This window comes from Piliocolobus tephrosceles, chromosome 11 (genome assembly GCF_002776525.5).
Source record: "Piliocolobus tephrosceles isolate RC106 chromosome 11, ASM277652v3, whole genome shotgun sequence".
NCBI classification, from domain to species: Eukaryota; Metazoa; Chordata; class Mammalia; order Primates; family Cercopithecidae; genus Piliocolobus; species Piliocolobus tephrosceles.
The window spans coordinates 68,786,051-68,801,890 of record NC_045444.1 but is presented as its reverse complement, the minus strand read 5'-3'; the positions used below and the strand labels follow the sequence as shown (position 1 = coordinate 68,801,890).

Sequence of the window (15,840 nt, the reverse complement as noted above, 5' to 3'; positions counted from 1 at the left end):
ACTAGACTAAATATTACACAAAAATTCTATTCAAATAACTTAAAAATGCTGAAAATTTTACTGTACTACACGTTTGAAATGTATGTCCCATAGGAAATGTGTTTTTTTGATAACCGTACTTCTAAAAATATTCCCACTTTGAGCACTGTCAGAAAACAAAGAGTAAATTTAAAGAAAATTTTGAGAATGTAAAATGTTATTAAATAACCATTTCATTTTACTTTTCCTTTACCTTAATCATATACCTTAAAAAAAAAAAAAGCTATGAATGACCTAAATAAAATTTGAGAAATTAGAATAGACAAACATCATTAATACCCAAAACACAATTTACTTGAGATGGCATCTTGCTGTGTTGCTCAGGCTGGATTCGAAATCCTGAGCCCAAGCAATTCCTCCTGCCTCGGCCTCTCAAGTAGATGGGACAACAGGTGTACACCACCATACCTGGCTGTAAGCCACATACTTTAAATGGACCGAATTTCCAAGGCTGGCTGCCTGATAGAATGTGCTTTGGTCAGCTAAAATTGATACCTTGTTACACAGGGTCAGCTGCACACAAAAATGGTGTTGCTCAGAGAAATAGCACATTATACCTGGTACTCCTTAGAGGTGCTCTATCTACTGCATCAATACAGCCATTAAAAGCTCAATCTGCCAGCTGTTTTTGAAAGACTCAATAATACTGTTATGACTGTATAAGACAACCTTGATGTATACCACTTTATGATACATGTTACTTAACATGACTACTAGGGGGCCCTGGCTTAGAGCTGATTCCAAAGGCACATAGCTTAGGTCAAATTATAGGACACATAATATTTACTATTTTATTTACTGCCTAAAATATTTCTCAACTAACAAGTGTAGGAAACATTTATAGGTAGTAATGTAAGTACCCTGTGAGCTCAGTGACAAAATTGTGAATTACAGACAGTTGGGAGATGGGGACCATGTCTTAGATTCCTTTTGTACACTCCTGTGTCCAGTGTGGTGATATGCACCTAACCAGTACATTTTAGTAAATATTCCAAGTAAGACTTCTTTAGGCATTCCATTTTGGGATTCTTGTAGAAACAAGCCAAATTTGTAGAACTTCTAGGCTTTAAACATTTGAGAATGAAAGGCTCTTGCCATTACTGATCATAATTCAAAAAGCTGGTGTTAAGTGTGAGAAGTGGTGACTGTTCCATATATGCCCACAGGCATACAGCAGAATCCAGACAGGGTTGAGTATGTAGTAGAGAAAAAGATGGGAGAATATGAAGAACAAAGTCTATTTTAATAATAATTATGGCTATACTAACCTTTATGAGGAAATACTGGTGAGCAGGATAAAGTGATATTGAAAAGAAAAAAAAGAAAACTCTTCCAAACACAATAAAGCATATTCTAACAGGTTTTTGAAAAAATTGCAAGCCTTTTAATTCATTGACCTCTTTTGATTGATTGGAATTTTTACCACTCTGTACACTCCGAATATAACTAAACAACTACATGTTACTGACAAATTTGTGATTCTTTGAGTCTAAACAACACAGAAACTAAAAGATCCCTTTCCTAGATTTATATACTTGATTTTCTTATCAAAATAACTTCAGTTATTATTTCAATATTTATCTGAAAAAGGCAGCCCTCTGACAGTAAACCAGTAACTGGAATAACTACAGTATCACTATGAGCTATAATAAAACAACCCTGTAAAATAATTTTTCCTATTTGAATGATAGACTGGACAGGAGTGAAAAACCAAAACTATGAAAGAAAGACCCAATGTAAATAAAGGATACAGGTCAAAACAAAGTTCAGAAGGCAAATATGTAAATATTAGATGCCTCAAAAATCAACTATCAGTGGGAAAATTTCTATGAAAGCAATTTCAGAAAATACATGAACACATATATCTTTAAAATATAGAACTCTAAATACTTGATAACATATTTAGGATACTCTACAATGCCCAGTTAATTGCTATAATTTTTTCCCTCAGGTTTTCCTGGATGATACAGCAATCTACAGAATTTGTGCACTTACTGTTGCTCAAATTTGTGTACTTACTGTGTGCACATATACTGTTGCACTGTTTCTCAGCTGTGAAAAATTAAAAACATTTTTTCAACCTTTGAGAAGGAAAGAAAACAATGAAGAATCTCTTCATAATAATATAGCATAACAGGGTATGTTTACTGTGCCACATCGTGAGTGTTTTTAAAACAAAATATAAATATATGGTCAGGGATAGCATTTTTAGGAGAACAAGTGACCAAAAACCAAGTTACCTCTTTTCAGGCCAGCCAAAAAACATGAAGGGAAAGTGTGCTTTATACAACTTAGACATTTATGTAGATAATAGCACAGCAGACTCATGTTCAAGCTAGCCACCCGAAACAAGTCCGTAGAGAGGGACAGCAATCTATGGTCCATGGACTGAATCTGGCCTACTTTTGTATGGCTCTGAGCTAAGAATGGTTTTTATGTTTTTAAGAGTTGTTAAAAGCAAATAACAGAGAAGAATACATGATGACTCCATTCTTGTTCTCATGTGTGAACCATATAGCCTGCAAAGTCTAAAATATTTATAATCCGGCCCTTTACAGAAAAAGTTTGCAGACCCTTCTTTTATACCAGTGCTGTAGATAATTCTGGCAGTACAATTGCAAGTCTAAGATAATGTTCATTCATTCCCATCATAAATGTAACATTCTAAATAGGTGTCTTCTGATGTCATCTGTCAGAATTTCTTTTAAATTTTTTCTTCATCTTCAACATTATCAAAGTTCATCCTATAATAATAATGTAAAGGCAATAGAGAAAGGAGAAAGTATGAGTTTGCCATGTTAAAAATGAGGTAAAACACCACAAACTAACCAACATTTTATTTTCAGAAATACTCAATATTCTTATTTAATGGATCATGACATGACATATACTTTGCCAAAATATAACAATAAAAAAGAAAAGAGTATCTCCTAGTTCTCACCTGCCCACAGCAGATATTACTAACTATATAGGTTTACATAATTTCAAGCATATTCGGTAAGCTCTTTAACTTAATTTCAGGTATGATATTCTAGATTATGACAATTTTTAAATTTCAAATATTTAACATGATAAAAGATATACCTTTCAAAATAAAATATCTTGAGAAAACTGATATAGCAAAACACTAGAAAAACATGTTTGTTTTGTGGAACCAAGAAAATACAGAATCATAACTCTTTCCTATTTCAGATTTGTACAAATTTCAGATTCGTAAAGAATATTCTTGAAGTAGGTTATTGTAAGGCTTTGTCTATTGGGGTCTGCAGTTTGAACCCAAACTACTGTATAGGATTACAGTAGAACCTATAGTCTAATATGGTGCTATAAAGCCAGACTTCTCTATCCCTTTCCAGAGGCTGAGCTATTTTGTCCTCCTTTCGCCTCACAGGGAAAGAATCCAAGATACCTCATGTGATTGTATTAAATTCCATTTTAAAAGCACTACAACATTCATAGATTCTTTGTTCTGTTTTTAACTATGACCTACAGTAACATGGATTTGAAAAAGGTAAAACTGAACTGCCTTCTGAAGAGTAACATGAAAAAGGTGCTGCTTCTTGACAGATTAAAGATTCAAAGAGGGGCTAGGAGAAATATGGGTTTCAATACATTCTGATTACACCAAGAACAAAAGAAAATTTGCTATCCAAAACATGTTATGAGGCTCCAGTATATTTATTCCTAACAATTCAATGCTTTATTTACGTTTGAACAAAATTTAAATAATTTATGGCTATAGTCACTATTTTTTTTATGCTTTGTTGAGATATATTTCACATACTATAAAATTTCCACATTTAAAGGAGTTTAGTGGTTTTTGGCATATTCAGAGTTGTCCAACTGTCACTGCAATCTAATTTTAAAATATTTTCCATATTCCCAAAATAAACTCCTTACTACCCATTAGCAGTTACCCAATTTGCGCTCTTTTCTATCCCACTCCACTTCAGCCCCAGGCAACCATTAATCTACGTTCTGTCTCTATGGATTATTCTAGATATTTTACATCAATAGTATTATATAATATTTGGCCTTTGTGACTGGCTTCATTCACTAAACATTTTCCAAAGTTCATCCACGTTGTAGCATAGGTCAGTACTTCATTCCTTTTACGGCTGAAAATATTCTATTGTATGGATACACCACATTTCGTTTATCTGTTAGTTGACAGACATTTGGTTTCGTTCTTTTTTGCTATTATGAATGATACCGCTATAAATATTTGTATACATGTTTTTGCATGGACCACAGTCACTATTTTTTGTTAAGTGGTTTTACTTGTCCAAATTTCTAAAAGCATTTCAGTGTCTAGGCTACATTTTGATTGTCCTATTTCCCAAAGTAGAATTTTCAGCTATCTTACTATTTTTTGATGCCTCATTTTGCTTGTCTCTGGATGCATGTAATGTATAGGAAAAATAGATTTTGCTAACTTTTGCCAAAGTCAACTCTAGGCTTAGTCCATACCTTATTCCTCTTGCCTTGATTTTGAAGAGTTTCCAATTTTTCATTTATTAAGGCAGCGATTGCTTTTGCATCTCTGGTATTTATCTGCTCTTCTTGAAAATTTCTCTAAAATTAAAAACACTTGTTATCTTTTTTTTTTTTTTTGACGTGGAGTCTCGCTCTGTCGCCCAGGCTGGAGTGCAGTGGCTGGATCTCAGCTCACTGCAAGCTCCGCCTCCCGGGTTCCCGCCATTCTCCTGCCTCAGCCTCCCAAGTAGCTGGGACTACAGGCGCCCGCCACCTCACCCGGCTAGTTTTTGTATTTTTAGTAGAGATGGGGTTTCACCGTGTTAGCCAGGATGGTCTCAATCTCCTGACCTCGTGATCCGCCCATCTCGGCCTCCCAAAGTGCTGAGATTACAGGCTTGAGCCACCGCGCCCGGCCAACACTTGTTATCTTTTAAGTATTTAATCAAAATATAACAATTCCACCTAAGAAACTTGATTAAATATGCTTTCAAGTTCTTTTGTTCCAAAACTTGAAGTGTTTGAAATTCAAATTTCTTCTCTTCAAGGAAATAATGCTGCAAAAACAGTTAACCCATAATGTACCTAAAATAAGTATTAATAATAGTGTCATGGAAACATGAAACAATTCTTTGATTAAAAAAAATGCATCACTGACTCCAAAAGCCCCAAAACATCAAAACCATGCAAGAACACATGTTCCTGGAGAAAGTTTGAGAGGGCGTTCCAAGATGGTCAAGTAGGAACAGCTCCGGTCTGCAGCTCCTAGTGTGATGGATGCAGAAGACAGCTGATTTCTGCATTTCCAACTGAGGTACCTGGTTCATCTCATTGGGACTGGTTGGACAGTGGGTGCAGCCCACAGAGGGCGAGCTGAAGTGGGGTTGGGGTGGGGGGTGTTGCCTCACACAGGAAGTGCAAGGGGTTGGGGGATTTCCCTTTCCTAGCCAAGGGAAGCCATGACAGACGACCTGGAAAAACGGGACCCTACCACCCAAATACTGCACTTTTCCCAAGGTCTTAGCAATAGGCAGACAAGGAGATTCTCTCCTGCGCCTGGCTTGGCGGGTCCCGCGCCCATGGAGCCTTGCTCACTGCTAGCGCAGCAGTCTGAGATTGAACTGCGAGGCAGTAGCCTAGCTGGGGGAGGGGCATCCACTATTGCTGAGGCTTGAGTAGGTAAACAAAGCAGCCGGGGAAGCTCCAACTGGGCAGAGCCCACTGCAGCTCAACAAGGCCTATTGCATCTAGACTCCACCTCTGCGGTCAGGGCATAGCTGAACAAAAGGCAGCAGACAACTTCTGCAGTCTTAAATGTCCCTATCTGACAGCTCTGAAGAGAGCAGTGGTTCTCCCAGCATGGCGTTTGAGCTCTGAGAATGGACAGACTGCCTCTTCAAGTGGGTCCCTGACCCCTGTGTAACCCAACTGGGAGATACCTCCCAGTAGGGGCCAACAGACACCTCATATAGGCGGCTGCCCCTCTGGGGCAAAGCTGCTGGAGGAAGGAGCAGGCAGCAACATTTGCTGTTCTGCAGCCTCTGCTGGTGATACCCAGGCAAACAGGGTCTGGAGTGGACCTCCAGCAAACTCCAACAGATCTGCAGTTGAGGGACCTGACTGTTAGAAGGAAAACTAACAAACAAAGGAATAGCATCAACATCAACAAAAAGGTCATCTACACTAAAACCCCATCTGTAGGCCACCAACATCAAAGACCAAAGGTAGATAAAACCACAAAGATGGGGAGAAACTAGGGCAGAAAAGCTACACATTCTAAAAATCAGAGCGCCTCTTCTCCTTCAAAGGATCGCGGCTTCTTGCTGGCAACGGAACAAAGCTGGATGGAGAATGACTTTGATGAGTTGACAGAAGTAGGCTTCAGAAGGTTGGTAATAACAAACTTCTCTGAGCTAAAGGAGGATGTTTGAACCCATTGCAAGGAAGCTAAAAACCTTGAAAAAAGATTTGATGAATGGCTAACCAGAATAAACAGTGTAGAGAAGAGCTTAAATGACTTGATGGAGCTGAAAATCATGGCACGAGAACTTCATAATGCACGCACAAGCTTCAATAGCCGATTCGAGCAAGTGGAAGAAAGGGTATCAGTGATTGAAGATCAAATTAATGAAAGTAAAGCAAAAAGACAAGGTTAGAGAAAAGAGAGTAAAAAGAAATGAACAAAGGCTCCAAGAAATATGGGACTATGTGAAAAGACCAAATCTACATTTGATTAGTGTACCTGAAAGTGATGGGGAGAATGGCACCAAGGTGGAAAACACTCTTCAGGATATTATCCTCAACCTAGCAAGGCAGGCCAACATTCAAATTTGGGAAAAACAGAGAACACCACAAAGATACTCCTCAGGATGAACAACCCCAAGACACGTAATTATCAGATCCACCAACATTGAAATGAAGGAAAAAATGTTAAGGGCAGGCAGAGAGAAAGGTCGAGTTACCCTCAAAGGGAAGCCCATCAGACTAACAGCAGATCTCTCGGCAGAAACCCTACAAGCCAGAAGAGAGTGGGGACCAATATTCAACATTCTTAAAAGAATTTTCAACCCAGAATTTCATATCCAGCCAAACTAAGCTCCATAAGTGAAGGAGAAATAAAATCTTTTACAGACAAGCAAATGCTGACTTTGTCACCACCAGGCCTGCCTCACAAGAGCTCCTGAAGGAAGCACTAAACTTAGAAAGAAACAACTGGTACCAGCCACTGCAAAAACATGCCAAATGGTAAAGACCATCGATGTTATGAAGAAACTGCACCACTTAACAGGCAAAATAACCAGCTAATATAGTGAAAGGATCAAATTCACACATAACAATATTAACCTTAAATGTAAATGGACTAAATGCCCCAATTAAAAGACACAGGCTGGCAAATTGGATAAAGAGTCAGGACCCATCAGCGTGCTATATTCAGGAGACCCATCTCACGTGCAAAGATGCACGTAGGCTCAAAATAAAGGGATGGAGGAAGATCTACCAAGCAAATGGAAAGAAAAAAAAAAAAAAAAAGCAGGGGTTGCAATCCTAGTCTCTGATAAAACATAGTTTAAACCAACAAAGATCAAAAGAGACAAGGTCATGACATAATGGTAAAGAGATCAAGTCCACAAGAAGAGATAATGATCCTAAATATACATGCACCCAAATTCATAAAGCAAGTCCTTAGAGACCTACAAAGAGACTTAGACTCCCACACAATAATAATGGGAGACTTTAACACCCCACTGTCAGTATCAGATCAATGAGACAGAAGGTTAACAAGGATATCCAGGACTTGAACTCAGCTCTGCAACAAGCAGACCTAATAGACATCTAGATAACTCACCTCCCCAAATCAACAGAATATACATTCTTCTCAGCACCACACTGCACTTATTCTAAAATTGACCATATAACTGGAAGTAAAGCACTCCTCAGCAAATGCAAAAGAACAGAAATCACAACAAACTGTCTCTCAGACCACAGTGCAATCAAATTAGAACTCAGGATTAAGAAACTCACTCAAAACCGCAACTACATGGAAATGAACAACTTGCTCCTGAATGACTACTGGGTAAATAACGAAATTAAGGCAGGAATAAAGATGGTCTTTGAAACTAATGAGAACAAAGACACAATGTACCAGAATCTCTGGGACGCAGCTAAAGCAGGGTTTAGAGGGACATTTACAGCACTAAATGCCCACAGGAGAAATGAGGAAAGATCTAAAATCAACACCCTAACATCACAATTAAAAGAATTAGAGAAGCAAAAGCAAACAAATTCAAAAGCTAGCAGAAGGCAAGAAATAACTAAGATCAGAGCAGAAATGAAAGAGATAGAGACACAAAAAACCCTTCAAAAAAAAAAAAAAAAAAAATCAATGAATCCAGGAGCTGGTTTTTTGAAAAGATCAACAAAATTGATAGGCCGCAAACAAGACTAACAAACAAGAAAAGAGAGAAGAATCAAATAGACACAATAAAAAAATGACAGAGGGATATTACCACTGAACCCACAGAAATACAAACTACCATCAGAGAATACTATAAACAGCTCTATGCAAACAAACTTGAAAATCTAGAAGAAACGGAAAAATTTCTGGACACATACACCCTCCCAAAACTAAACCAGGAAGAAGCTGAATTTCTGAATAGACCAATAACAGGCTCTGAAATTGAGGCAATAATTAATAGCCTACCAATCAAAAAAAGTCCAGGACCAGAAGGATTCACAGCCGAATTCTACCAGAGCTACAAAGAGGAGCTGGTACCATTCCTTCTGAAACTATTCCAATCAATAGAAAAAGAGAGAATCCTCCCTAACTCATTTTATGAGGCCAACATCATCCTGATACCAAAGCCTGGCAGAGACAAAACAAAAAAAGGGAATTTAATACCAATATCCCTGATGAACATCGATGTGAAAATTCTCTATAAAACACTGGCAAACCAAATCCAGCAGCACATCAAAAAGCTTATCCACCACGATCAAGTCAGCTTCATCCCTGGGATGTAAGGCTGGTTCAACATACGCAAATCAATAAATGTAATCCATTATATAATACAAAACCAAAGACAAAAACCACATGATTATCTCAATAGATGCAGAAAAGGCCTTCAAAAAAATTCAACAGCCCTTCATGCTAAAAACTCTCAATAAACTAGGTATTGATGGACTGTATCTCAAAATAATAGATATTTATGACAAACCCACAGCCAATATCATACTGATTGGGCAAAAACAAAGCATTCCCTTTGAAAACTGGCACAAGAAAAGGATGCCCTCTTCTCACCATTCCTATTCAACACAGTACTGGAAGTTCTGGCCAGGGCAATCGGGCAAGAGAAAGAAATAAAGGGTATTCAATTAGGAAATGAGGAAATCAAATTGTCCCTGTTTGCAGATGACATGATTGTATATTTGGAAGACGCCATCATCTCAGCCCAAAATCTCCTTAAGCTGATAAGCAACTTCAGCAAAGTCTCAGGATACAAAATCAATGTGCAAAAATCACAAGTGTTCCTATACACCATTAACAGAAAAATACAGAGCCAAATCATGAGTGAACTCCCATTCACATCTGCTACAAAGAGAATAAAACACCTAGGAAACCAACTTACAAGGGATGTGAAGGACCTCTTCAAGGAGAACTACAAACCACTGCTCAACGAATTAAGAGGACACAAACAAATGGAAGAATATTCCATGCTCCTGGATAGGAAGAATCAATAGCATGAAAATGGCCATACAGCCCAAAGTAATTTATAGATTCAATGCCATCCCCATCAAGAAAATGACTTTCTTCACAGAATTGGAAAAAACTACTGTGACGTTCATATGGAACTATAAAAGAGTCCGCATTGCCGAGACAATCCCAAGCAAAAAGAACAAATCTGGAGGCATCATGCTACCTTTCTTCAAACTATACTACAAGGCTACAGTAATCAAAACAGCATGGTACTGGTACCAAAACAGAGATATAGACCAATAGAACAGAACAGAGGCCTCAGAAATAACACCACACATCTACAACCATCTGATCTTTGACAAACCTGACAAAAACAAGCAATGGGGAAAGGATACCCTATTTAATAAATGGTACTGGGAAAACTGGCTAGCCATATGCAGAAAGCTGAAACTGGATCTCTTCCTTACACCTTATACAAACACTAATTCAAGATTGATTAAAGACTTAAATGTAAGACCTAAAACCATAAAAACCCTAGAAGAAAACCTAGGCAATACCATTCAGGACATAGGCATGGGAAAGGACTTCATGACTAAAACACCAAAAGCAAAGACAACAAAAGCCAAAATAGACAAATGGGATCTAATTAAATGAAAGAGCTTCTGCATGGCCAAAGAAACTATGATCAGAGTGAACAGGCAACTTACAGAATGGGAGAAAGTTTTTGCAATCTACCCATTTGACAAAGCGCTAATATCCAGAATCTACAAAGAACTCAAACAAATTTACAATTAAAAAAACCCCATCAAAAAGTGGGCAAAGGATATGGACACTTCTCAAAAGAAGACATTTAGGTGGCCAAAAAAGATACGAAAGAAAGTTCATCACTGGTCATCAGAGAAATGCAAATCAAAAACACAATGAGATACCATCTCACACCAGTTAGAATGGTAATCATTAAAAAGTCAGGAAACAACAGATGTTGGACAGGATGTGGAGAAATAGGAACGCTTTTACACTGTTGGTGGGAGTGTTAATTAGTTCAACCATTATGGAAGACAGTGTGGTGATTCCTCAAGGATCTAGAAATAGAATTACCATTTGGCCCAGCAATCCCATTACTGGGTATATACCCAAAGTATTATAAATTATGCTACTAGAGACACATGCACACGTATGTTTATCGCAGCAGTATTCACAATAGCAAAGACTTGGAACCAACCCAAAAGTACATCAATGATAGACTGGATTAAGATAATGTGGCACATATATACACCATGGAATACTATGCAGCCATAAAAAAGGATGAGTTCATGTCCTTTTCAGGGACGTGAATGTAGCTGGAAACCATCATTCTCAGCAAACTATCACAAGGACAGAAAACCAAACACTGCATGTTCTCACTCATAGGTGGGAATTGAACAATGAGATCACTTGGACACAGGGCGGGGAACATCACATACTGGGGCCTGTCGGGGGGTTGGGGGCTGGGGCTGGGGGAGGGATAGCATTAGGAGAAATACCTAATGTAAATGATGAGTTGATGGGTGCAGCAAACCAACATGGCGCATGTATACCTATGTATCAAACCTGCACATTGTACAGATGTACCCTAGAACTTAAAACAAAAACAAACAAAAGATGTTCCCAGAGGACTGAACTCATTCCACTCTAATACAGTCATAAGCACTGCCAACCATGACCAACAACAATAATGGAAGGCAACATATATCTCCTAGTTTTCATCTGCGCACAGCAGGAAGGTGACTGAAAAGCAGGGAAGGAACAGGTCAATGTATCCTGACCTGCTTATTTGCTTCTGGGGCCACTGGTTGTCTTAATCTTGGTGTGAACCCTAATCTCCAAATACATGCTAGGATTTTGTTTTGTGTGTTAACTGCCCACCTGGATTCTTAAACAACAGTTTCATTTGACACTCTACTCCAACCATTATTCTGCTTTGGCCTTCCTGACTGGCCTCAATGGCTGAATGCCACCCTTGTCTTTCAATTTGGACAGGGATGTTTGGTTCCTAACTTTGTTCCCTAGACTCCTCTGGACACATGGCAACATCTTTTCAAACAGCTCTGTCTATGGTATGGTTAACTCTTGTGACTGCTCATTAAATTGATGCTTCTCTGATATTATCTGAAGAAGACTTTTATTTATGTCACCCATCTCTCAGCTGTTCTGAAAACTGAGAAACAGAGCTGTTGATTCAAAGAAATGAAGACTCAGGCTCTGGTATAAGCTGCCTCTCACCTCCATCAAGTTCTGCTTGCTCTAGATTGTTCTAAAGACAGAGACAGATTCTTGACAAATCAAAAACCTTCACTGAAAAATCTACATGTGTGGCAATTCTAGATTTCTGAAATTTATCATTAAATTTCTTAATTTAGCCCTACTCATCTCAAAATATCACTACCAATAAATAACATCAGATCTTAACCTAATTCTCCCTCAAAATGTGGGGTGGCGCACGGCAACATATTTAAACTTATATACATGGCATTTGAGGTCGGGGCATGGAAAAACACTGGGGCACTGTGTGTATGTTATTTGTGCATGAGAATGAAATTCCTTGACGCTGAAAACAGGACAGGGAGCCCGGTGCGTGGTGTCATAAGGAATGCTGAAAACAGCCTCCTGAGAACACAGTTTGAGTGCTTTTACAAGGTCACAGGTGTCTCACGACCGGACCTCAAAAAAGCCATCTAGTGGATGTTTGTGGTTTAACAAGCCCTTTCAATAAATACTGGGCGGATGGATGCTGGGGCGGACTTCCGCTCGGCTGGAATTGTCTGAGAACTCATTCTTGGTGTTAAGTGCAAACTATAAGCTCTGCACAAAAAGTATAAAAATATTTGAAATTATGTATTTTTAATGTTTTAACAGAAAATATGAGTATATGGCAAATACTTTATCATTCTTTCCTCTCCACAAAGGAAGTAAGCTCATTACTTTGAAACTTATTCAGTAAAAAGTATACTGAATAGAAATATAGAAAGGAAATATTATTCCAAGCAGCAGTGTGTATTATAGGGTATTCCTAGTGACCTCAACAGTCACCATAACCTTTCACAGGAAGTAGAAAATTACCTTAAATTCCAGCACCCAAAGATAATAATGAATAATACTTTTTTTGTCTCTTTCTAGTAGTTTTTCTGTTAATTAATATAAGAATATTAAGGCAATTGAATCTGTATCAACCATGAGACAAAAAAACCTTTTAAGATTGCTTGGTACACACGTAAATTTTAAAAACTCGTAACAGTAATATGTAATAATATAAAAAAAAAGACAGGGAGCAGAAAATAGAAAAAAACATTACTCAGACTAAAACACATCTTTTGAGCTTGGCCTACTAAGGGAAGGAACAGAGGAAAGTCTGGACATACCTTTGCTCTTTCGTAGAAATAAAATTTAACAGTTGGATAGGCTCTGATACCAGCTTTCTGGCATGTCTGAGCATAAGCCTGACAGTCTACTTTTCCGGCTTTCACTTTTCCTTTAATCATCTGAAAAAGAAAAATATGGTTTGTCATAAACTATTTTGGCAACAACAAAGCAATAGAATGTAAAACATTTTGTGTCTAAGAATTTATTTAAAAAACTTTAATTCTTCCTACTCAAACAAGCTTATTTCCACATTATCCCTTTAAGCCTCTATTCACCTAGCACCACCTCTCCAAGAGCAAATAAACCCTCCTTTGCCTTATCAACAAAACTGAGTGGCTTTATCCTGAAATGTCTCAACTTCCTGCTACCTACAACTGGCATGTGTTTCTGTTTCTTTTTCTCCTTTCACTGGGGGTGTGCTGTGGTAGGACTCTTTGGGGACTGTTTGTCTTGTGAAGGCTGACTACTCCATCTGTATTCTCCAGTCCCTCCCTGTCAGAATGCATATTCTCCAGTGAAGATGTATATAATCACGAAAGGATTCCTTCCTGGATTACGGCTCCTCTGCCATCGTGCTTCTCATGCTCTCTCTTTTTTTCCCGAGCAGCAGTCTACTCTTTCACTGCTTCCCCACTGTCTGCTTATTTGGCAACATTTTAGTCTGGCTTCTGTGCTTACTGCTCCCTCCACTGAAACTGCTCTAAGTTCACCAGTGACCGCTTGACCAAACTGGGCACTTTTTGATCTTCTTATTGGGCAACTGATGTTTACTGCTGACCACTCTTTTTTTTTTTTTTTTTTTTTTAAACAGCTGGTAATCAATTTATTAAAATAGTTGACTTAAGCATCTAAAATGGTGACTTCCACCTCAACTCCTGGCTCAATACTGATGGAAGTAATCTGTTTAACAATCTCAGAAGGACTGTGCGAGGCTGACCACTCCTTTCTTTTCTTATTTCTTTTTTAGCATTTATCACTACTCTCTCTTGGCCTTCTTACCGCTCTGTCTGTTCGTCCTTTTTCCAGCATGAGGATCTGCTTTACCTGCCCCTCAAGTTATCAGAGTTCCATCTTTGATCAACAATCTTTTCACTGTGAACAGCTGCCCAGGGTGGTTTTCCGTATCTATATGCTAATGTACCCCAATCACTCTCTTCAATTTCATAGCTAACTACAAATTGGCCTGCTTTGGGTGAATGCTGCATAAGCACCCAAATACAGCATGTCCCCTGAACCCACTCTTCCTCCTGTCCTATTCATTCACTTCAAGCCAGAAATTAGGCTTATCCAGACTCCTCTCTATCCTTCATCTGTCACATTCAATACTATTTATTCTCATCTCTCTTTTGTATTTGTCCCCTTCTTTCTATCATCACTGCCCCAATCCTGATTAAAGTTATCACCTCTCACTTCAGGACAATTAAAACATCTTTGCTGCCTCTAGTTTCGTCCCCAAGGCAGGGGTATACTAATATGCAGACTAACTTGCGTTAGGGCACAAGCATGTAGGCAGACACACACACACACACACACACACACACATTTGCATACTGAAAGTAAGAAAAATGTAGGAATGTTATTTTCGTAAGTTTCTATGTCATTTACAAAATGTTTGTGTATGTGCTTACTTGGATTTCCAATTACTTATGAGATGGCACCATACTGTTTTTGGTGCTCTAAACATCTTTCTCTGGCATCACTGACACTCTTCTGTCCATGTTCCAGCTTCATTCTAATTTTACTGTAGCAACTATCTTGTATTACTTATATATATTTCCATTTTCTCTTTTCACTAGATTAAAATCTCCTTAAAGACATGGAATTTCTTCCTTTTCATCTTCCTTTTCTTTCATCTGGAGTTATATGGCCCTACTACTTAGCATAATTGCTTTTCACTTGGTACTTAAAATTTGTTGAATGAGTGGTCTTTTTCATGTTTAATAATTTTCTACTAGATATAATACAGAGTTGCACTACAAAGTTTATAATTAAGTAGAGTTTTTAGTACATGAGAAATGGAGTAAAACAGAATCATTACAGAAGGAAGCATAAGAAGATTAGAATAAATGGAAAGAATAAACCTCTTATCTGATACACCAGCTAATAACAAAAATAATCTTTCACAGCTAGTAAGACCTTTAAAATCCCTCTGCTAAAAAATTCCCATGGCCTGGGATGCTAAGCTTTAGTGTGAACGGGTGGAACTGGCACTGACTTTCTCATTCTAGTTGAATGTTTTATACCAACACTAGTGGCAAGAGTTCCTTGAGTTATGGAGGCAAGAAAGCTTATCAACCTGGATTAGGTCACTAATAAGACTGTTATGACAGAAAGATACACCAAAAACTCAGACTACATTGAGGGTATGTATTCAGTTTAATTTTATATAAGCATTTACTGAGTTAGGCCCTGGGGATATAAAAATAAATAAAACATGGACTTTGCCCTCAGGAAGAGATAGCCATTTTCAAAGGAAGATGGACAATGCTATACCAAAAAAAAAAAAAAAAAAACAAACCAAAACCAACCAACCAAACAAAACCCAAAATTGCTACAACTAAATATTTCCATTGGTATTCAGCTCCTTTTATTTCTGGTCATATTTAAAATCTTTCAAGTAATAATAAATAATTAATATGCATTGTATCAGTACACTTGATAACATATCCAGGTGACAATGATTAACTGAGAAGGGCAGAGAATAGAGCAGTGCCATCAGAGCTAAGTTTTGTAGG

At 38.0% G+C, this 15,840-nt stretch overlaps 1 protein-coding gene across 2 annotated transcripts in view; it reads right to left on the bottom strand.

Annotated features, from left to right (window-relative positions):
* Positions 1-311: 311 nt before the first annotated feature.
* The window catches only part of DNAJC10 (DnaJ heat shock protein family (Hsp40) member C10), a 55,966-nt gene continuing 40,437 nt past the window's right edge, over positions 312-15,840 (bottom strand). Inside the window, exons 21-23 of one of the 2 annotated variants that reach the window (XM_023212380.2) lie at positions 13,105-13,224; positions 4,510-4,614; positions 312-2,783 (exon numbers count right to left, since the gene is read on the bottom strand). In XM_023212380.2, the coding sequence (XP_023068148.1) occupies positions 2,772-2,783; positions 4,510-4,614; positions 13,105-13,224 (237 nt within the window). In that variant the 3' untranslated portion in view covers positions 312-2,771. The remainder of the gene's footprint in view (positions 2,784-4,509; positions 4,615-13,104; positions 13,225-15,840) is intronic. The other variant, XM_023212381.2, reaches the window with a different exon arrangement.